The 23,452-nt window shown below is 36.5% G+C and overlaps 1 protein-coding gene across 25 annotated transcripts in view; it reads right to left on the bottom strand.

Moving 5' to 3' along the window:
- Window positions 1-23,452, bottom strand: part of NSD1 (nuclear receptor binding SET domain protein 1) — a 152,387-nt gene that overhangs the window by 60,391 nt on the left and 68,544 nt on the right. For all 25 annotated transcript variants that reach the window (XM_069077666.1, XM_069077680.1, XM_069077673.1 and 22 more), the window contains 3 exons: window positions 8,888-9,012; window positions 8,511-8,778; window positions 7,630-7,739 (listed from right to left, as the gene is read on the bottom strand). In XM_069077666.1, coding sequence (XP_068933767.1) covers window positions 7,630-7,739; window positions 8,511-8,778; window positions 8,888-9,012 — 503 coding nt within the window. The remainder of the gene's footprint in view (window positions 1-7,629; window positions 7,740-8,510; window positions 8,779-8,887; window positions 9,013-23,452) is intronic.

Genomic DNA, 23,452 nt, shown 5'->3' with positions numbered 1-23,452 from the left:
ACACACACACACACACACACACACACACACACACACACACACACACACAGAAAAAAAGATCATTTCCTATTCAGAGCTATGGGTATGAGATATTTTCTTAAAAATAAGGGATAGAGACATAAAATAGGTAACTGTAAGAAATAACTATAAGAAAATGAAAAGTTTCTGCACAAAGTTGATGGACCTAGGATAAAAAAGAGGTTGGATGGGGAAAAAACACTTTTGAATCAAATTTCTCTAAGAGTTTGATAAGATATACAATTAATACATATATGAAAGATTAATAGCTATTCCCCAATAGATAAGTGGTCAAAGGATATGATCAAAGAGTTCTCAAAAGAACTGCAAAGTATTTACAACCACATGAAAGAATGCTTCAATTCACCAGAGCAGGATGTTGCATTTATAGTCACACGGGATCATTTCATTGGCTGCTTTGGCTTAACTGTTTTTCTTTGTAAAAGGTGGGGTTCACTCCTTTGAGCTGGACCTGAGTTGATCCCAGAAAGTGATCAAGAAGTGATAATGAAATCAAAATAAATAACATCAACAAAAGGTTATTTTTTTTTAAATAATTATGTTTTGTTTTTTATTTTTTTTGCTTTTTGGAGGGGGGAGGGCAGGGCAATTGTGGTTAAGTGACTTGCCCAAGGTCACATGTGTAGTAAGTGTTAAGTGTCTGAGGCCAGGTTTGAACTCAGATACTTCTGACTTCAGGGCTGGTGCTCTATTCACTGTACCACTGAACCACCCCGATTTTTGTTTTTTTTTTTTAAGATAACTGATGGGGATATACAGTGTCAGATAATACCAAATATAAACCATATCTGCCACATAAAACATGAATACCAGTGTTTTTTAACAGTCAAATTTAAGGAAAAAAGTATTGTTTATATTTGAACTAATATTAAATTCAGACTTATACTAAATTTAGAAAACTAGAAACTAAATGTTCAGTTTTCTCTTCTTATGAGTTAATGAAAATGATAAATCACATTAAATAACTAAGAATACTAAGAGATCTTTGGAGCTTAGATCAGAAGAGCATTTCTTAGGGTAGGTACTTGCTAAGGAAAGCAAAATGATTGCTGATGGTGGTAATATAAAAATCCTGTGAGCTAGGTAATATAAATATAATTATTCCCATTTTTATAGATAAATAAATGGAGGCTTAGAGTTCATGACTTGTATGTCTTCACACAGACACTTCTAGGTCCTCCCTGTTCTTTTTAATTTGTCAGGTCACCTGATTTCTATAAGCTACCTTCCGTAACCTAGTTATCACTGGACAGTTTGGCAGGTTTTAAAAAATTCCATAAAAGGCCCCAATATTCAGAGAAAGCTGATTGTTTCATAACTATCTAATTTGTTTCACAATTGCTTATCAGTATATTAATAAGGAGAGTTAGGAGGCAACCCTGGCCAGACTACAGGACTACATGCAAAAACATTTAAAAGGATCTTCCTCATGCTCTACCAAACATCTCAGTGTTAGGTTGGATCCAGTCCTCCAAACTAAACCTCCATTCTATTTCTTGTTCCTGTACAAAGACTGACACCCAGTCCTATGTCTTTACACATTGGTATGCTTGTGTAGCATGTAACTTACTCCTTGTAGTTTGAGTCATTCTTCAAATTCCAAGGCTACTAAAGGAAGAAAGTAGCTGGGAAACAATTCTGGTGGATGTTTCCAAGAAGAAGGCCAACTGAGCAACAATGTGAAGACTCAAAATCTAGACAAGAAAAGGCTCAAGAATAGTTCAGTTTTCTGGAGTCTAGAAAATGTAAAAGTAGAGTACAAGGTAAGGCAATGAAGGTTATTCATTAATAAAGGTAACCAAAGGAGTCCTTTTATCTTGTTCTGCCCTTTTATCCAATAATGACCCATACTATTTATGAAGCTATTCATTCAATTACCTTGACCATAAGATCCACATTTCTATCATTACTGTAAAATTCTCCTAATTAAGCTATCACTTCATCTCCAACCCAACCTATCTACTATTGTTTTCCACAAGTCATAATGTTTCTGCATCTCTTCTATTTTTTTTTCTTTCCATTCCTATTGCCAATAACTATATCTGGCTGGGAAGGCTATTTAAGAATATGGGAACATAAAAGATAATGAGGGAAAACTGTTCTAGGCACACTCAGGAAATACAAGATATGACCCTGACAGTAATAGAGGCCATGTTCTGAGAAGCAATGAGAAAAGAATTCCTGCCAAGATGGCTGACTGAAAAAGAAAAACTGTAACATGTGTGACTGATTAATGACTAAGAAATACCACGATAAGTTAAAGTAAATGATATCTATCCCAGAATTTGTCAAAAAGAAAAGATAGCCAGAAACCCATGGGCAACAGGAAAGAGATCTGCTCTAGGAAAGCAAGCCCAGAACAATAAGAGACAGGACATAACTTGAAGGTCTATATATTTAGAGGCAGCAAGAATCAGGGTCTTCCCTGACAAAGTCCCAGCATGTACAACTTGGGAATGCTTTGAAGCAGCCATGGGCAGGAGCATAACATAATGTGTGTTGCTTATCTGAATGGCACTGTAGCTCTCATATCACAACACCCCAGGAACAAAGGCTCTAAAGTATCTAACCTTCTGACCAACACACCAGGGAGGGCTCTGAAGATGCAGAGCTCTGAACCTTCAAAATACAGGAGATCTGATCCCAGGAAGTAAATTACTCCTTGTAGATTGGGTCATTCTTCGAATTCAAATTCAAATGAATTATGATCCTGAGAAAGTAGAAGTGCAAAAACTAAGCTGGGAACCCCAAACCTGACGGGAAGTAGGGAGCAGAGTCTAATCCTGACTGTCCTTCACATTGCCTTTTCCTGCTTCCTAAATTAGGAATGTAGTTCCTAATTCAGTAACTAAAACTGGAGAGAAGAGTAAACCTCACAAATACAAGAGTTATTCCACAACTTCAAGTTGAGACTGAAATGAAAAACTGGATTTTCTAAGACTACCTAAATACCTAGAAGAGATAAAAAATGAATTAACACTCTAAAAGAAAGAAATGGAAGGAGAATACAAAATTTACTTAAAAGAGCAAGTAGTAAACTATGTGCAATACATGTACTCCCTGAAAACTACATACCAAAGAGAAAACAATGACTCTATCAATTACCACTTGAAAGGAAGGGGGAATCCTAAGAATGCCACGGCCAGAATTCTGACCCCATGTCAAAGGAAAATAATTTAAGTATCTCAAAAGAAAGTGGTTTTAGTACCAAGGATCTACTGTCAGAATCACATAAAATATGGCAGCTTCTTCAATAAATGAGAAAATCTTGGAATACAATATCTCAAAAGGCAGGAGAGAAATTTACAACTTAGAATAATTGACCCTGCAAAGCTGAGTATCATCCTCCAGGGAAAAAGAAAAATAATAACAGGCCTTTAATAGATTAAAGAACTTTCAAGCACTTCTGATTTGAAGACTAGAGCTAAGAAGGAATGTGAAGTACAAGAATAAGAGTTCAGAAAAATTTCAACAGGTAAATTTATTTAAGAATCGCAATAGAGCTATGCAGATTCTGGAATGTGTGAGAAGACACAAATATGTAGAGGAAACAGAGACTGATAAAATACTATTGTGCACTAAGAAATGAATGTTGTTCTTCTTGGGTGGTTTTGATTGTTAGTTTCCCAATTTGGGATTTTCTTAGCAAAGATACTACAGTGGTTTGCCATTTCCTTCTCCAGGTCATTTTACAAATAAGGAAACTGAAGCAAACAGGGTTAAATGACTTGCCCAGGGTCACATAGCTAGTAAGTGTCTGAGGCCAAATTTGAACTCAGGAAGATGACTTCCTGACTCCAGGCCTATTATTATCCACTGCACCACCTATTTGCCTAATAAAATATTAGTGGGGCATAAAAAAGGATGAAGTATTCAGGTAAGAATGGAAAGATTTATATATACGAACTTACACAAAGCAACCTAAAATAAGCAGAAGGAAAACAATATATACAATGACAACAATAATGTAACTAGAAAGAACAAAACAAAAGAAAAAAACTGAAGGATATGTAATTCTAAATGACCAAGTGTAGCCCGAAGAAAAGAGTTGAGAAAACTAAACAAGAAACTTCCTGCCACCCCATTCACCCTTTCTTAGGACAGGTGGGGAACCTATGCCTATGGAACATTTCACATAAAGGCCAGTGGTTGTGTCTATTAGTTTTGCTGATTTGCTTTTTAACCTAAGTAGGGTGGCAGCTTTTTGTGCATTGTTTTTTGTTATATATTTTTTTGCTTTTTGGAGGGCAATTGGGGTTCAGTGACTTGCCCAAGGTCATATGGCTAGCTGTGTGTGTGTTAAGTGTCTGAAGTCGGATTTGAACTCAGATCCTCCTGACTCCAGGGCCAGTACTCTATACACTGCACCACCTACCTGGCCCCTGTTTTGTTTTGTTATTTTTTAAAGAAAACAGCACTTAGCTTTCAGAAAAGTAAAAGCTTTTGGACTAATGTTTCTTAATTCTTCTAACCACTTACCAAAGTAAAATAAACTATTTAGGATCATAAATTTGGAGCTTGAAGGTAAATTATTTTAACCTTCCCATTATCCCATAAGGAAAATGAAACCCAAGTAGATGATGTGACTTAGCCATGGTCATACAGGCAGTAAACTATCAGAGGTCAATGTGACTAACCCCAGAGAAAGTACTCTTCCAACATTATACCAACATTGCCCCCTTTGCAATTTTTCTACTACAGAGGGTCATGATGATCAAATAAGATCATGTGTACAAACAGAAGATAACAATAATAACACATGCAAATGTTTCATGTTTCAGGAAAAATTACTGCTTTGAACAATAACCTGTAAATTTCACAACTACATTTCTGGCCTTGTACTCACATTAAATAGGTAACAGGTTTCATCCATAGACAGTCAGCTAACAGGACCATTTACATAAAAAATTTAGTAAACAACTTCCTATTGTTTTCAGTAGATTTTCAATGTTTGTTACTAAATGACAAAACTAGTACTTTGGTTGGTTTTGGTCCTTTGTTCTCAAAGAGGACCAAAATGACATCGCTATGCTAGAGTGAAGTTTCAGTGTGTCGGACTGTGCCTGATCAGACCATTATGGGTTCGGAATGCTCTAACACAGGTTGGGTATAGTCCACATGAACATTTGGGGTGGATTCTCTAAATTTGCCCATCCTGCATTTCCTTTGAGCTGTTTCAATTTTGGCTTGCTCACAGAGCAAAGCACCTTCTCTGAAAAGGGCATGCCTGAGTTAAGAGACTGGAAAAATGAGATTATATAATTAGAGTAACCAAATTATTACTTTGACCCACTGATCTTGACTCGGGTTACATACCCAGGAGTGTTATAGGTGAGGGGAAAAAAACTGTTTGAAAGTATCTCATATCCACTCATAATAGCAAAAACCAGGAAACAGACACTGAAATGGTAAATGTCTGAACAATTAATGGAATACAAATATAATGAACTATTACAACTAAGTGGCACAGTGAAGAGGGCCAGGCCTAGAGCTAGGAAAGCCCTGAGTTCTAATACTGCCTGCCTTCTCAGCCCTAGGTGACCCCAGGCACATCGCCCAGTTTGCTCATCTCTAAAACTGGGTGATAATGCCGACCACCACACAAGATGGTTGTAAGGATCAAAAGAAATAATATATGTAAAGTATTTTGTAAACCTTAAAGCACTATATGTCAAGCTCCTATTATTGAGACTAAGAAATGACATCAAGAGAGTTGTAGCCTTTAACTGACTGTATGGTACTAAAAATGATCAGTCCTTTTCGGCTTTTTGTTTCTCAGGAGGGACAGGGAGGTCCGGGAGACTTTCTCCAAGTTGACTTTATTTATATCCTTGTCATTACTATGCATATTTTTCTAATGGTTGTGCTTTTTTCACTCTGGATCATTTAAACTAAGTCTTCCTAGGTCTAAATTCATAACATTCATCATTCCTTACAGCATACTGACATCACATTACATTGAAATGCTATCAATATGTGTTTAGCCCTTCCCTAATTGTTAGGCCTATTTTTTTTTTTAAATATATTTTCTTAGCCTAAATAATGCTACTGTGAACATTTTATACATATATTTGTCTTTTTTTTTTTCAATAACTTACTAAAGTGGAATCCCTGGTTAGAAGCAGATGAATTTAATATATCTAATAACAAATTGGTTTTCTCCAGAACACGCGAATCAATTCAAAGCTTCCCCTCTTAAAAATGAGCTTTCTCACTTTTTCTTTTATTAAATATCTATGCTAGCTTGATGGATAATGGAAATAATACCTCAGAATTGTTCCCTCTCTGATTTTTTTTTTTTTGTGATGTCGAACATCACATTGTACATGGTTTTGGATATCCTTCTGTTCATTCTTGAAAACTTCCTATCTTTTGTCTCCTGGGGGAGGGCTCTTAATGTTATGGATTTTCAACGTTCTGGAGATTTTGGGTGTCAAGCTTCATCTATTTATTTATTTATTTATTTATTGCTTTCTGGAGGGCAACTGGGGTTAAGTGACTTGCCCAAGGTCATATGGCTAGCTGTGTGTGTGTGAAGTGTCTGAGGCCGGATTTGAACTCAGGTCCTCCTGACTCCAGGGCTGGTGCTCTATTCACTGCACCACCTAGCTGCCTCCGGGTGTCAAGACTTATGATACAGATATTTAACACAAAATTTCCTTCCAATCATATTTAAAAATTCTTCTGATTTAGCTGCACTGATTTCATTTATTCATTCATGCAATCTTTGAGTTTATATTGTCTATTTTTTGAGTTTATTTTGTCTATTTTTCTTTCATGGTCTCTGGTATTTCATGTCATAAAATTAATTGTTCACATTAATTGTGATTTAACCACTACCGTACGTGCTTATTCTTTTATTGCTAGTAGTAGTTATAGTATTTACAATTTTTTTTTTAAGCAATTGGGGTTAAGTAGCTTGCTCAAGGTTACACGGCCAGTTATTCTGTGTGCGTGCCAAGTATCTGAGGCCGGAACTGATCCCGGGTATCCTGACACCAGGGCCGGCGCTCTTACTCACTGCGCCACCTGGCCGCCCCAAAAATTTATTTCTTGTTGTCTTTTTTTGGGGGGAGGGCAATTGGGGTTAAGTGACTTGCCCAAGGTCACATGGCCAGTTTTTGTGTTAAGTGTCTGAAGCCGTATTTGAACTCAGGTCCTCCTGCCTCCAAGGCTGGTTGCTCTATTCACTGCACCACCTAGCTGCCCTTAGTACTTACTATTTATTAGAAATGACATCTAGAACTGAAACTTTAAAAACAGACAAAAAGGTTTTGCAAACATTTAGAGATTGATTTTCAACTTTTTTCAACTTTAAATGTTGATTCCTTTACTTTGCTTATTATTTTAATTTCTGAATATATTCTTTGACCATTCCCCTGCCCAAAGAGTCATTCCTTACAATTAAGAATTTCAAAGAAAAAATCAGTTTAGCTATTAACCAACACATTTAAGTGAGTCTCAGAGTATATGTAATATCCCACATTTATGCAAAGAAGGGAAGACATGCATTTTCTTATCTTTCCTTGGTGACTGATTTTTAAACTCATTTGACTACCTTTCAACTTTAAGGATTAAAAAAACCCATACCTTTCTAAGGAGTGTCAAATCCCCCCTTTTAGGCATAAATCCTGGGTCCAAATCATTGGATTCAAGGAGCTTTTTTGTTGGCTTCCTCTGACGTTTACTTTCATAATTTCCTGAAATAGAATTTCTCTTTATTAGCTTAATGTAGACGACGACAACAACAACAAACTAGGTATAAGCTACTGGTTTTTCAAGTACTTTAACTTAAATCTATTTATAAATACACTCAAATGACTTAAACTATTCTAAGTCCATTTTCTTTTACCTGACAAACCAGTCTGTATATAGGATGAATGGAAAAATATTCTGAACACAGTTACTTAAAGGGCGATGTTGTCTATTAGACTATAGCATGTCTGTGTTCAAATTCTTATTATATAATCTGTGAGTAGTGATTACAACATTTGCTTTTTCCAAAATCAAACCTTGAAATGATTACAGAAAGAGTACTTATAGTACTATATAGGTACTTCAATGGTGCTAAGTTATTTCTATCCCTTTTATATGTCTGTTTCTCATTTGAACACAATTCATATAGGACAAGAAATGTTTAAATACCCAATACACCATAATACTGAGATGACCAAAAAAAAAAAACCCATAAGAACTCTATATGATTTTTACCCCTATCTCATAATCTTGTTAGAAAAATGTATAGCTATATTTTATTAAGTTGACTTGATATAAGTCATTCATACAACTCAAGCCCATATTTCAAATACCCTTATATTTTATAGATGAGGAAGCTGAGTTTCAGAAAGCACAAGTGACAGGTTCAAAGTCATTAGGTAATTAAGTAGTAGAGTTGAGACTAAATAAAACTCAGGGTTCCTGACACTCCATCCAATATTCTTTCTACTCCACATAGTCTCAGCATTCCTTACTTGGTTTCAATAATGGTTCCTCTGGATCCAGTGAAGACCAAGAAGAAACTTCACGTGTGATTGGCACAGACAGGGTCAGTTCTGGCAACTCTGCATTTCCACCTCCAAGTTCAGACTGACCTATTGGTCCTTCCAAAAATGGAGCCTCTCTCTCAAGGACAGGTGGATCCTCTTTGGTTGAAGAGCTCTCTTCCACTGGCTTATTCTGCAGATCAGTGCTAGATTGGCACTGTGTAGTCTGGGCTTCATTTTCTCTTAGGGAACTTACCTAACAGCAATAAAAACCAAAACAACCAAGTACAAAAGACAAAAATGAGAACTGTGAAAGCAGATGAGAAAGAACAATTGAAAAAAGGGTGTAAAAAACACATACTCACCTTAGACAACTGTTCCTGCACCTTCTTTTGTTTTTTCTTGGGGGCAAATATCTGATCATATTTCTCTGTATATTCCAGAAGCCATCTGCTTGGCCTCCTAAGACGTTTCTTTTCTGAGCGTGCAACTAAGGTTAAAAAAAAAAAAGAATCAATATTGAACAGCAGTGGGACAACAAATGAGAGAAAGGCCTATTGTGTATTCCCCAAAGCATGCAAACATTCTCCTTAATTTTCAAGTTGCTCTATAAGGCTTTAATATAGTTGGGATGTTATTCCTTTAAAAAACCTTTATTCCTGAAGGCAAAACATGAAAGATGGTAGTTCTTAACAAGCTAGAAAAGCTTTGAGTGACATCCTATCCTACTGTATGAGGATCAACATAGATAAGTACATAACAGGAGCTGAAAGTTGATAAATTTTTTGGCAATAGTAATTCAATGAAACTAATTACTAGAAAGCTGCAAGGATTACAAAGTATGTTTAGTGGAGGAAGTATCCAAAATGATGAAATAACACTTATTGTAAGACATGATGAAGCAGAATGCTTTTACTTAAAGTGGCCTTTTATTCAAGATTAAATTTATGGTGGAGTCAAGATGGCAAAGTAGAAGCAGGACCTCCACATGGCTCCAGCTCCCACTTTCCCCAGTCCATGCAAAAGGGGACTCTAAACAAACTTTGGAGCTACAGAAGCCACAAAATGACATAGAGACGCTAACCTCCCACTGAGGACAGCCCAGCAGGCTGGCAGGAATCAGCCAGCGCAGTGCTCTGGGAGCCGAGCTCAGCCACATGCAAGCTGAGGTTTTAGCCCCAGGGCGGGCCTGACCAGCCACTGGCTGGAGGGACTCCAGATCACCAGCAGCTGTGGCGGTCCAGAATGATCAGCAAATAGATACTAAGGACAAAGTGAGAGGGTAGAGGTCCTGGAGTGTGTGTCCAGCTTGCCAGAGCGAGTGGAGCCCTCAGAGAGGGCACCCATCTAATACATCCGGCAGCTGAGAAAACCCCAGCGTTTGGGACGAAAGCTACCCTGTCTGGTGGCAGAGTCCTACTGTGGCAAAAAGCCCAGGGGTCAAGTGACTGAGGGGCGACATGACCAGGCAAAGGAAACAAAGCAGATAGAAGATTCCAACATTAGACTCCTATTTTGGGGACAAAAAGGAGCAAAACATGGAACAGGAGGAAAACAGTAAAGTCAGAACTCCTATACCGAAAGCTTCAAAGGAAAATACAAGCTGGTTACAAGCCATAGAGGACCTTAAGAAGCAGATAAGAGAAGTGGAGGAAAAATTGGGAAGAGAAATGAGAACGATGCAAGAAAATTACAAAATGAGGGTCAACAGCCTGAATGAGGAAAATAACACCTTAAAAAACATACTAACTCAAATGGCAAAAGAGGCTCAAAAAGCCAATGAGGAGAAGAATGCCTTAAAAAGCCAAATTTGCCAGATGGAAAAAGAATCTCAAAAGCTCACTGAGGAGAATCACTCCTTCAGAATTAGACTGGAACAAATGGAAGCTAATGACTTTATGAGAAATCAAGATGCTGTTAAACAGATCCAAACAAATGAAAGAATAGGAGGCAATGTGAAATATCTCACTGGAAAAACCACTGACTCGGAAAATAGATCCAGGAGAGATCATTTAAAAATTATTGGACTACCTGAAAGCCATGATCAAAGAAAGAACCTAGAAATCATCCTCCAAGAAATTCTCAAGGAAAACTGCCCTGATGTTTTAGAACCAGAGGGCAAAATAGAGGTTGAAAGAATTCACCGATTACCCCCTGAAAAAGATCCCAAAAAGAAAACTCCTAGGAATATTATAGCTAGCTTTTGAAATTCCCATATCAAGGAGAGAGTATTACAAGCAGCCAGGAAGAAACAATTTGAATGTTGTGGAAACACAATCAGGATAACCCAGGATCTGGCAGCTTCTACACTGAGGGACTGAAGGGCTTGGCATATGATATTCCGGAGGGCAAAAGAGCTGTGATTAAAACCTAGAATCACCTACCCAGCAAAACTGAGTATCATGTTTCAGGGGAAAATATGGTCATTCAGTGGAATAGAGCTTTTTTGATGAAAAAAACCAGAGTTGAATAGGAAATTTGACATTCAGATACAAGAAGCAAGAGAAGCATGAGAAGGTAAACAGAAATCATAGGGAACTTATCAAAGTTGAACTATTAATATTCCTACGTGGAAAAATGATAATTGTAACTGATGAAACTTTTCTCAGTATGAAAACAGTTGAAGGGAATAGAAATATATATATATATGCCCATATTAGAGGGTATATTGGCATATGAATATATATGTGAATGTATACATGTTTACAGGTATACATAGACAGAGGGCACAGGACCAATTTAATAGGAAGGGATGATACTTAAAATGTGAAATTAAGAGGTAAGAGAGGAATATAATGAGAGGAGATGGGGAGAGACAGAATGAGGTAAATTATCTCACATAGAAGAGGCAAAGGAAAATGGTTACAATGGAGGGGAAGAATAGGAAGGCAAAAGGGAATGGGTCAACCTTATTCTCTTTGAATTTGGCTCGAGGAGAGAATGACATACACACTAAATAGGGTATCTCACCCTACAGGAGAGTAGGAGAGAAGGTGATGAGAGGGGGGATGATGGAAGGGAGGGCAGGCTTGGGGGGAAGGGAAGCTGGAAGCACCCACTTTTGAAAAGGGATGGGATCAAAGTAGATAATAGAACAAGTGGGAGGTGGGATGGGAAGGAGGGAAATATATTCAGTCTTTCACAATATATCTACTATGTTAATGTTTTGCATTAGCTACACATGTACAACCTATACTTAACTGCCTAACTTCCCAGCAAGGGTGGGTAACAAGGGAAGAAGGGAATGAATCTGGAATTCAAAGTTTCAAAATACTATTACTAATACTATTTTACATGTAATTGGGAAATAAGATGTACACGCACTGGGGCATAGAGATCCACCATGCCCTACTGGAAAAGTCAAAGAGGGTATGGGAGAAGATATGGGAGAGAGCAGATTGGAGGAGGGGATATCCTGTGGGACTGCTATTTTGGGGCGGTGGGTAGGGGAAAAACAGGGAGAAAATTTGTAACTCAAAATTTGGTGGAAATGAATGATGTAAATCAGAAGTTAATAAAGCATTAAAAAAAAAAGATTAAGTTTACACCAAGGTAAATGGTAAGAACCTTAAAATAACTTTTGTTAAAAGGAGAAGTACACTTAACTGACTCTATAACCCAAGATGCTGATTTGCTTTGTTTCAAAATTATTCAACAGTAAAGCTAACTTCTGGGTTCTAGCAAAAAAAAAAAAAAGAATTACTTAAATACAATCTCTACCTTTCAATTTACTAAACATTAATAAAAGGTTTAAAATACGTATATTCCTCAATGCTGTGAGGTAGCTGCTATTATTACCTCAATTTTACAGATAATGAAACTGAGACTGAGAGAAGTTAAGTGACTTGCCCAGGGTAACAAATTGAAGTTCCTTAATCTCTAAGCAAAAGGCTAAACCTAATAAAATGTGTCTCGATCTATAATACGATAGGTGACACAATAGAAAAGGCATTGAATTTGGAGTCCGAGGTCCTGGGCTTAATTAAATCTCAGCTTGGCCATTTAACACGTCTGTGCAACATGGGCAAGAATCTTGACCTTTCTAATCTTCCGAGTCCTCTTCTATAAAACGAAGGAGACAGAGTAGATGACCTTTGAAGTCTGTTCCAGATCTAAATCTATGGGTCCCACTCAGTAATACAAAGGTGTTCCCTCAACTCCTAGAAATGGGAGTGAAATACAAAAAGTATCCAATACATAGCTACATAATCACACTCTCTTAATTACATAAGAGAAAATGGGAGGCAGGGCAAACAGAGGCAGTTGGCTTTTCTTCAGACATCTACATGATAACAAAATCAGAGAATAGGAGGCAGATCCAGGACTTAAATTAAGTGTCTTCTCACTCAAATCCAGTGTTCTTTCCACCACAGTGTGCTGCCTCTACTCCTTTATTTCTTTTGACAGGAAAGATACTATTAGATGGCCTATCTTCCTCCTTAAAGTACATGGTTTCTTTTTTGTTTGTCTTTTTGCAGGGGGAAGGCAGGGCAATTGGGATTAAGTGACTTGCCCAAGGCCACACAGCTAGTAAGTGTTAAGTGTCTGAGGCTGGATTTGAACTTGGGTCCTCCTGACTTCAGGGCCAGTGCTCTATTCACTGAGCCACCTAGCCTCCCCAAGTACATGCTTCTAATTAAACTAAATCTCAAGTGAGAAAATATTTAGGTGTATCTTTCCCATGACTTATCACTTGTCATAAACTCCATAATATTATATTTGTGGATCCGAGGTAACTCTCTTACTAGACTACAAGTTCCAAAAGAACAGATCTATTTCTTCTGTATCCTCCACAGCACATAGAGCACAAAGACTTGTAAAGAACACTCAATAAATACTAGTGGAATGAATGACAGGAAATGTCTATTACCATAGGCAACTACAGCAGGAAATGAAGAAATTGAAGTCTGGAGGTCAAGTTATTTGTTCAAGGTCACACAGCTAGTCTTTCTAAGTCTTTCTGACCCTAGCAAAATATTTGTTTCACCATGACAGCACTTTTGACAATGATTTATACAACAGATTAAGGTTTGCAAGATACTTTCCACTGAACAACACTGTGAGGTCAGTAGAGAATAGAAATATTATAATTTTCCATACAATGAAATTGTGGCTCAAATGTAAAACCTAACCATTTCTTTACATGACTATCTTACATGCATATGGTGCTTGTTTAGAAGCAGCTCAAACTGATGGGGTACCTGGGGTCTAAATCAATTTGTAAAACCAGTTTGTACAATTGTAACTGCAATTTGTATTGTAAAATTATAATCTGTAAAATCCCTTTCCCAGCCTCAAACTCTGCCCCTTCCCCCTATCCACACTTTGCCTAGGCAACAACTTATGACTCCTTTGTTCTTAATTAATCTCTTCAAGTCTCCTCTGGTCTGGCCCAAATACTCCTTTGTTCTTGCCTCATGTCTCCTCCAGTCTGTCCCAAATCTCATCTGAACTATCTATGCACTAAAGTCACAAGTTCCTCTCAGTCAGCTCTAACATTTATCTATGCACTGAGGTCCCTTCCCTATATCAGGTCAGCCCTGACAAAGGCAGCCCTACCCTTTAACAGAGAGTCTGACTATAAAGCATATTGCTTTTCCTCCCTCTACATATTATGCAGATAGTATAAATTTTGCAAATATGGGAAAAGTAAAAGTATGATTTCTCAATTTTCTACTCAGACTACCCTACAGCAAGATCTCTCTCTTTTTCCAAGACCACAATTAACAATGAGGCCATGCAGGAAACTCATTCCCTTCACCTTAACTTAGTTTTTACATTAGAAAGAACATTTATACCCTGAGCACAAAGATTATTCATTCCTTCCATTCTGCAATTCCAACACAGAAGTCAATGTTTCTGTCACTCATACTGATGACTTGAGTGGTAACAATAGCTAGGATTATATACAGCTCTGATTTTCTTTTGGCCGCACCCTCCCCCCACACTTCACTGTATTTTATTTTTTTCAATTACAATATAAAGATAGTTTTCAACATTCACTTTTAAAAGATTTTGAATTCCAATTTTTTTCTCTTTCTCTCTCTCTCCCTCCCCTCCCCCACACCAAGAAGACATGCAATGTGATATAGGCTATACATGTACGATCATACTAAACATATTTCCACATTAGTCATGTTGTAAAAGAATCAGAACAAAGGGGAAAAATGAAAAGCAAAACAAAAACAACAACAAAAAGATAATAGTATGCTTTGACTCTGCATTCAGACTCCATAGTTCTTTCTCCGGATGTGGATAGCATTTTTCATCATGAGTCTTTTGGAACTGTCTTAGATTATTGTATTGCTGAACAGAACTAGCCTAGCAAAGCTGGTCATCACACAATGTTGCTACTACTGTATATAACTGATTTTCAATGAACAAATATATAGCTTCATTTGATCCTTACAAGAACCTTGAGATAAGTGCTATTGTTAGCCCCAGTTTTATAGATGAGGAAAATGAGGTTAGAGAAAGTTTCAGTGCCTTGTGTAGGGTCACAAAGCTAGTAAACAGCTGAGGTAGGATTTGAACTCAGTTCTTTCTGCCTCCAAGTCAAGAATTCTTACCTTACTGTACCACCTAGCTGTTGCTGTCAATACATCCAGTTTTATTCCATAACTACATAATTATTAAAGGCTGCCACATTCACATTTCCCAGCATTCCAAAGGGGAAATAGATTAGTTTCAATGCCAACTTAAGGAAGCAAAAGAAAAGTAGGGATAAGAGAGACTCTAGATATTTCCCCATGGACCACTACTTTCAAGAAGTACTGGGGAAAGATCAATCAAGTGCCAGGAGATCTGGGACGCAAGTTCCAAAGGCTATTTACTAGCTAAAAGACCTTGAAAGTTATGTCATTCTTTTGGGATTCAGTTTCTTTATTTGAAAAATAAAGTTGTTGCCTACAAGACCAGATTATTGTACACCATGGCAGACAGGTTTATTGGGGTTAAGTGACTTGCCCAAGGTCACACAGCTACTAAGTGTTAAGAGTCTGAAGTCACATTTGAACTCAGGTCCTCCCAACTCCAGGGCTGGTGCTATATTCACGGCGCTGCCTAGCCACCCTAAGATTTTTTTTCACAAGAAAAACAAATAAAGTTGGCTTGAATCAATATTAATCTTGGGTCTACGACTTAAAAAAATTTTTGATAACACTATTCCAATATGATTAGTATTTATAATAAAAACATTATTCTGAGGACTCAACATGGCAATCCATAGATTACCCAAAAGATCCATGACACAAAAGAAGTTTATGAACTTATAAACTAGGCCAGGGATATCAAACTCAAAAAGAATTGGGGGCAGTGATCCCTCCAGGTGCATACGGACTTAGACAACCCATATTAACATTATCTACATTTTATTATATTTTAATTTATTTTGTTACTGAATAAATGATAAACCACTCTAGTATCTTTGCCAAAGAAAGTCCATGAACAATGTTGATGTCCTGTGGCCTACAGGAGTCACAAAGAATTGGACACGACAGAATGACTGAATGACAATTTAATTTATTTTGTTAAATATTTCCCTATAACATTTTAATCTGGTTTGCAGGGGAGTGTTTTAGGCTGCACATTTGATACCTCTGAACTAGATGAGGTCTAATATCCCTCCCATTTCTACCAATTTATGGTTCCATGAATGTTAGATTTCATCCAGTCTAACTTTTCTGTACAGACTTGTGATTTTATTCCTGTAGGAAAAATTCTCCCTTACCCAGGCAGATTAATTTATAAAACTACTAGTCTTAGACTCAGAATTACCTGAGGACACGAAAAGTTTAAATGTCTAACTAGCCTATGGTCATAAAACTAGGACTTGAAGTTATGATATTCTAATTTCAAGGTCAGTCCTCTATCCACCATACCATAGTGTCTCTCAGCCTAATCTTTGCAATTGATTTTTTTTTTTTAAGCAATCGGGGTTAAGTAACTTGCTCAAGGTTACACGGCCAGTTATTTCTGGGTGTGGTGCCAAGCCCCTGAGCCCGGGATTCGATCTCCAGGTCGTCCCAACACTGGAGCCGGTGCTCTTACTCGCTGAGCCACCTGGCCACCCCTAAGCAATTGGGGTTAAGTAACTTGCTCAAGGTTACACTGCCAGGTGTTTCTGGGTGGGTGCTAAGTGTCCCAACCCGGGATTCGATCTCCAGGTCTTCTCAACACTGGAGCCGGTGCTCTTACTTGCTGTGCTACCTGGCCGCCCCTGCAATTGATTTTTAAAGGTAGGCTTATGGGGTATAAGGTGGAAGTAATATGAAGATTGTTTTAAAATGTAAAGCAAGGTAGACTTATGGCAAAATAGAGGAGTGAATGATCATGACTAAATCTACCTAATCTATAACACATGACAAATGGTTCAAATAAGCTACCAGAATAAAAAAAGGGGGAAGGCCATGGGACAGGGATGACTCCATAGGGAAATGTGCAAAATCACCAAAAAAAAATCAGTAAAAACAAAAAACAGGGACCCCAGTGAACAAATATTAAGGGATAAAAGACTGAAGAGAAAGCTATAAAAAAGGGAAAAACAGGATTGTTACAACTAAAACTATGGAACAGTGAATGCCCATGCAAGGTAGTTTAAATTAATAATATAGAAGGCCTGAAATCTATGAGATTGAAAATAAGATTGCTGAAAGAATTCAAGATGAATAAGGGAACTGACTAGGTAGAAAGATGGTTGAAAATCTCAGTGAAGTGGCAGACTTTCTCAGGAGCCAAGTTGCTCAGGTATAATGAAAAAAGCTGAAATGGAAGAATAAAAAAAAACAAAGCAAAATATTTGAAGGCATAATTGGAAGATGATCTCATATTTCTGTAAAACAACTGTTCAGGATCACAAAACCAGTAAATATCTAAGACAGGATCTGTACTCGGGTCTTCCTGACTGCAAGTCAGGCATTCTTACCCCATTGTGCCACCTAGCTATAATGACTGTTAACATCTAGTTTTACACTATAATGGTAGAATTATTAAAGGCTTCCATTCACACATTTCCTGACATTCCAAATGGGAAACAGACTGTTTTCACTGCTAACTCAGGGGAGAAAAAAGAATAAGGTAGGGATGGAGAGACCCTAGATATCCACCCTCCCCCCCGAAAAAGTCAGTATTTTCAGGAAAAAAAAAAGTAATAGGAAAATATCAATGGTCTTAAGAACTAAGACATGGGTTCTTTGCATACTTCATAAGATAATCTGATCATTACTGCTCTTTAGAAAAATACAAAGAAAAAAAGTGTTTGACTATCATATTCCAGGAAACAATAAAAAATTAAAATTTCTTGGTAATAGTGGAAACAAAGGTTAGAATGCAGAACACAGAAAGAAAGAAACCTCAATTTTAACTTAGCTGGAAACAGTCATCAAATTCCAGAGGCTCTTAGTAGTCCAGTAAAGTATTCTGGAAGCAGCCTGGGAGAAGTAATTTGCATAACAACCACTAATTCAAAGAGCAAAAGGCTGTACAAGATCTATTACAATGAAAGGGAAAATGGGAAGGTGGGAGATAAATATAAATTGAATCTTACTCTCCACAGGACTGGCTCAAAGAGGGAATGATATAGGCAATCAGTTGAATATAGAAATCTATCTTACCTGGCAGGGAAGTAGGAAAGGAGATCAAATAAGGGGGTGGGGGCTGACAGAAGGGAGGGTAGATCAGTGGAGGTAGTAGACAGAAGCAAAACACTGGCGAGGAAGGAAAGGGTAAAAGAAGAAAGAGGAAAAATAGAAGGAAGAATAGGATGGAGGGAAATACACAGGTAGTAATCATAATTGTTAATGTGAATGGATGAACTCTCCCATAAAATGGAAGCAATAGCAGAGTGGATCAAAAAACAGAATTCTACAATATGTTAGGAATAGTCTACCTGTCAGATCTATGGGGAGGGGAAGAACTTTTGACCAAACAATAAATAGAGAGCATTATGAGATGTAAAATGGTTAATTTTGATTATATTAAATTAAAAAGCTTTTGTACAAAGAAAACCAATGCAACCAAGATTACAAAGAAAGCAGGAAGCTGAGAAAAAATCTTTACAGCAAGCATCTCTGATAAAGTTCATTTCTCAAATATATAGAGAACTGAGTTAAATTTATAAGAATATAAATCATTCCACAATTGATAAATGGCCAATGGATATGAACAGGCAGTTTTCAGAGGAAGAAATTAAAGCTATCTAAAGGTATATGAAGAAGTGCTCTAAATCATTTTTGATTAGAGAAATACAAATTAAAACAAGTTTGAAGTACCACCTCACACCTATCAGATAGTCTAACATGACAAAAAACAAAAATGATAAATGTTGGAGAGGATGTGGAAAATTGGGACACTAATGCTCTGTTGCTCGAGTTCTGATCCAACTATTCTGGAGTGCAATTTGGAACTATGCCCAAAGAGCAATCAAACTTTGATCCAGCAATACCACTAGTAGGTCTGTATCCCAGAGATTATAAAAAAGGGGAAAGGATCTATTTGTACAATAATAGTTACAGCAATCTTTTTCATGGTGGCAAAATATTGGAAATTGAGGGGATTCCCACCAATCAGGAAATGACTGAACAACCTGGGTTATATATAATATTACTGTGCAAGAAGAAATGATGAACAGGCAGATTTCAGAAAATCCTGGAAAGACTTATGTGAATTGCTGCAAAATGAAATGAGAAGAACCAGGAAAACATTAATACACAGTTATCAGTAACACCGTGCGATGATCAACTATTCAGTTATTCTCAGCAATACAATAATCCAAGACAAGTACATTGAACACAAAGTACACACAATTATTTGCTGAAGATGGTTTAATTAAAAAATCGTAGAGAATAATGGAAACATTGAGACAAATAGCTTTCATCCAAGGAATAAGGCACAAAATAAGTTTCCCAAACTCATTACCATTTCTGAATAATACTGAAAAAAATCTGGAAAAAAGAATAAATACCACATAACAAAAGAACATTAAATATCTGGGAGATAAACTACTAACTACTAAATAGGATTCACATAAATAAAACTAGAAATTTATTTTTATAAAAGCAAAAAGCAGTAAATAACTTGGAAACATTCAATTTTCATGTCTACCCAAAGCTGATATAGTAAAAATGGTATTACTCAAATTAATCCACAGATTTCACACCGTACCAGTTCTATTACCATTGAGATACTTTATAGAATTACCAAAAAAATGTAAAGTACAAAAATTTTTAAAGAATAAAAGGATTTTAGCACTATCTGGTCTAAAATATGAAAAAAAGAACAATTAAAAAAACTATTTGACACTGGATTCTAAAATAGCAACGTTTAACCACAGAACAGATAAGCACAATCTGGAAGGGTATGTGAACAGTAGAACAGTCTTCAATACACATCAAGCATTGGGGATGGAAAGTAATTCCTCACCCAAGAATTAGAAGCAAAACAGGCAAACAGACTGGCAAAATATAGGTTAGATTACCATCTTATACTATATACTACAATAATTTCCAAGTGCATAACAAAACATAAAAAGTTAAGACAATGTATGGGTTCTTCCTCACAATAAATTTAATATTAGTGAGGACAAGAAGAATCTTATGATAAAAGATGTTTGTGAGGCTGTCGTAGAATAAGAACACTCATCTAGTCGAACTGCATACTAGCATGATAGTTTCTCTCTTTGGAGAGCAATGTGATATTACAACATAAAAATTACTAAAACAATCATACCCCTTTACCTAATTCAACTGCTGTGAATATACTATGAAAGTCTTATCACTTAAAAAAAAGTGCTAACACAAAGAATTTCATAGCATCATTATAAGTAATTACAAAATAAAACTAAAACAGTCAATGCTGGAAAAGTTTTGGAAAGAAAAAATTATTGGTGGAGTTGCAACTTGATAGAATGATTCTAGATGTAGCAAAAGTTTTGGGGTGGCAAAGAACTGGAAATGACAAAAATGCCAATCAACTGGAGAATGGCTGAACAAACTGCATATTTAACATTATACTATGCAGCAAAAATGAATTCAAAAAACATGGGAATTCAGAGAAATTTAGAAAAACATAGTAAGCATTGTTAAGAATTAATGCTGAGGGGCGGCTAGATGGTGCAGTGGATAGAGCACCGGCCCTAGAGTCAGGAGGACCTGAGTTCAAACCTGGCCTCAGACACAACACAAAAACTAGCCGTGCAACCTTGGGCGAGTCACTTAACTCCAATTGCCACCTTCCCCCCCCCCCCCCCCCCCGCAAAGCATAAGAATTAATGTAGAATTTAAAAATTCAATGATTTCAATAATATACATGAAAAGGTCAAAAAGAAGAACCCAATTTCTTAACAACTATAAACAAATGGCAAAATGTTGCGTATACATTGTCAAATGCAGTTACTGCATCTGGTGTTTCTACCTGTTATTGGATTCAACTTGACAGTGCAGTGCAAGGATACGGAGCATACATGAATGTTAGTTATGGAAATGAGCTGCTATTACCTCCTTTGTTTCTACCTTCTCTCTCATCTACCTTACCAGAACCATAGATGGTCAGAAAAGCTTCTACCATGGAGTGGTCCTGTGTTCCTCCTTTACCAGGCTACTTGACTGCTTAAAGGGCTTAAAGATGAGTATCAATAACTCCAATCCTTATGCTGAGATAGAGGACCAAGCATCTATTCTATCATTTCCTCCTAAAATCCTGGGGGCCTTACCTCTTTATGCCCTGCAGTCACCTGGCACTGTTACTGTAATTATCTATGTAACCCAAAGACCTCTGGACTCTCTACTGGCCCTGTAACACAACTTTCTTTTATATACTGTCTTCCCCAATTAAGAACTTGAAATCTTTGTAAGCAGGGACTATCTCAATTTTTCTATGTTTAACATACCAGTTAAGTACTTAATAAATGCTTTTTAATTAATTCATTTAAAATTAAATAGCTATTCATCAAGTCTAATTTGTCATAAATATTATAAGAGATTTAACTATGTCAACTATTTAAAGATTTTGTACAAATAAAAGTAAATTTAGCCAAAACAAGATAGAGATTAAGGGAAAAAAATTCTTCCACAAAGTATCTCTAGTAAAAGATACATCAAAAATCCACAGGAATTGAAGGAGGGATATATAAGATTAAGAACTATATCTCACTAACTAGTCAAATGATAGAATTCTCAAAAAGTAGTATAAACAATCACTGTTTAAAATGCTCAAATTGTTTATAAATGAACAGATCTGAGATATTCCCTCAGACTAACCAGGGCGAGGGGGAATGAGGGACAAAAAAAGATGAAAGCATTTACTGTTACAAGTAGGAAAACAGAAGAATATCACTACTGGAGAAGCTGCGAACCGGTCTGTTTTGGAAAATAATGTAGAATTAAGAAAGTTACAAAGCTGTTCACATCAGATCTAGCAAACCAACTATTAAGTTTCTATTGCATGATTACTGACATAGGAAAAAAACCTATGTATAAAAAAAGTTCATGGCAGCATTATTTGTAATGGCAAAAAATTGGAAATAAACTGCATGGTCAATGACTGAAGAATGTGTTAACAATTATAGTATATGAATATGCAACATTACTGTGTGAGGGAGAAACATGAAGACTATACTGGAACATGTACTGGGGAGCAACATGAAGAAACATGGGAAGATTTGCAAGAAGTAATGCAACATGAACAAGCAGAACCTAAAGAACATATAAAATTATTACAATTTTGTAAAAGAGAACTTTAAGCAAATCTTAGATCAAAAAGATAAAAAAATCAGATAAGTGTAAAGCAACATATACTTAGTCATGATCTCTTGTACTGTTTTACTTTTCTAGGTTTATACATTATGCAAAATTCAATTGGTAATAACATGAAAGACTGATGTAATGAAATGAAGTAAAATTATATTTACACCTCTGATAAAACATGAGAACTTTATGGAGATTTAAAAGTGATTTAATTATCACTATCAAGATAATTAAATCATAATTTAAATTAGCTCAAATTCAGTTTGATACATCCACTTAAAGCAGGTACAGGATTAAGTAATTTTTGGATCCACAGAAACAAGGCACAAGAATACCAGATTTTAAATTATATTATAATGCAATCATCAGCACAACTTGGTACTGGTTAAGAAAGTGGTGGATCAGTGGAATAAGTTAGGTACACAAGACGTAATAGTCAATGACTATAGTAATCTACTGTTTGATAAATCCAAAGACTTCAGCTTCTAGGATGAGAACCCACTATTTGACAAAACTGCTGGGAAAACTGGAAACTAGTATGGCAGAAACGAGGTACAGACCAACATCCTATGCTGTATACCAAAATAAAGTCAAAATGGGTACATGATTTAGAAATAAAGGCTGATACTGTAAGCAAACTAGGAGAACAAGGAACAGTTCAACTGTCAGATTCATGGAAAACAGAAGAATTTATGACCCAACAAGCAATAGAGAACATTATTAAATGCAAAAATGGCTAATTTTGGTTACATTAAACAGAAAAGTTTTTGCACAAAGTCAGTGCAACCAAGATTAGGAGGGAAGCAGAAGGCTGAGAAAGAATTTTTACAACTAGTGTCTCTGATAAAGGCCTCATTTATAAAATATATAAAGTGCTGAGTCAAATTTATAAGGATACAAGTCATTCCCCAATTGACAAATGATCAAAGGATATGAACAAGCAGTTTTCAGATGAAGAAATTAAAGTTATCTATACTCACATGAAAAAATGCTTTAAATCACTACTGATTAGAGAAATGCAAATCAAAACAACTCTGAGGTACCATTTCAAATCATACCTATCAGACTGGCTAACATGACAAAACAGGGAAATTATAAATGCTGGAGAAGATGTGGGAAAATTGGAACACTAATGCATTGTTGGTAGAATTGTGAATTGATCCAGCTATTCTGGAGAGCAATTTGGAACTA

This window comes from Petaurus breviceps, unplaced genomic scaffold (assembly GCF_028583685.1).
Source record: "Petaurus breviceps papuanus isolate PSGF00001 unplaced genomic scaffold, PetGlider_PUasm1.0 90994, whole genome shotgun sequence".
Classification (NCBI taxonomy): Eukaryota; Metazoa; Chordata; class Mammalia; order Diprotodontia; family Petauridae; genus Petaurus; species Petaurus breviceps.
Note: the sequence above shows the minus strand (reverse complement) of the source record. Positions and strands in the feature narration are given on the sequence as shown.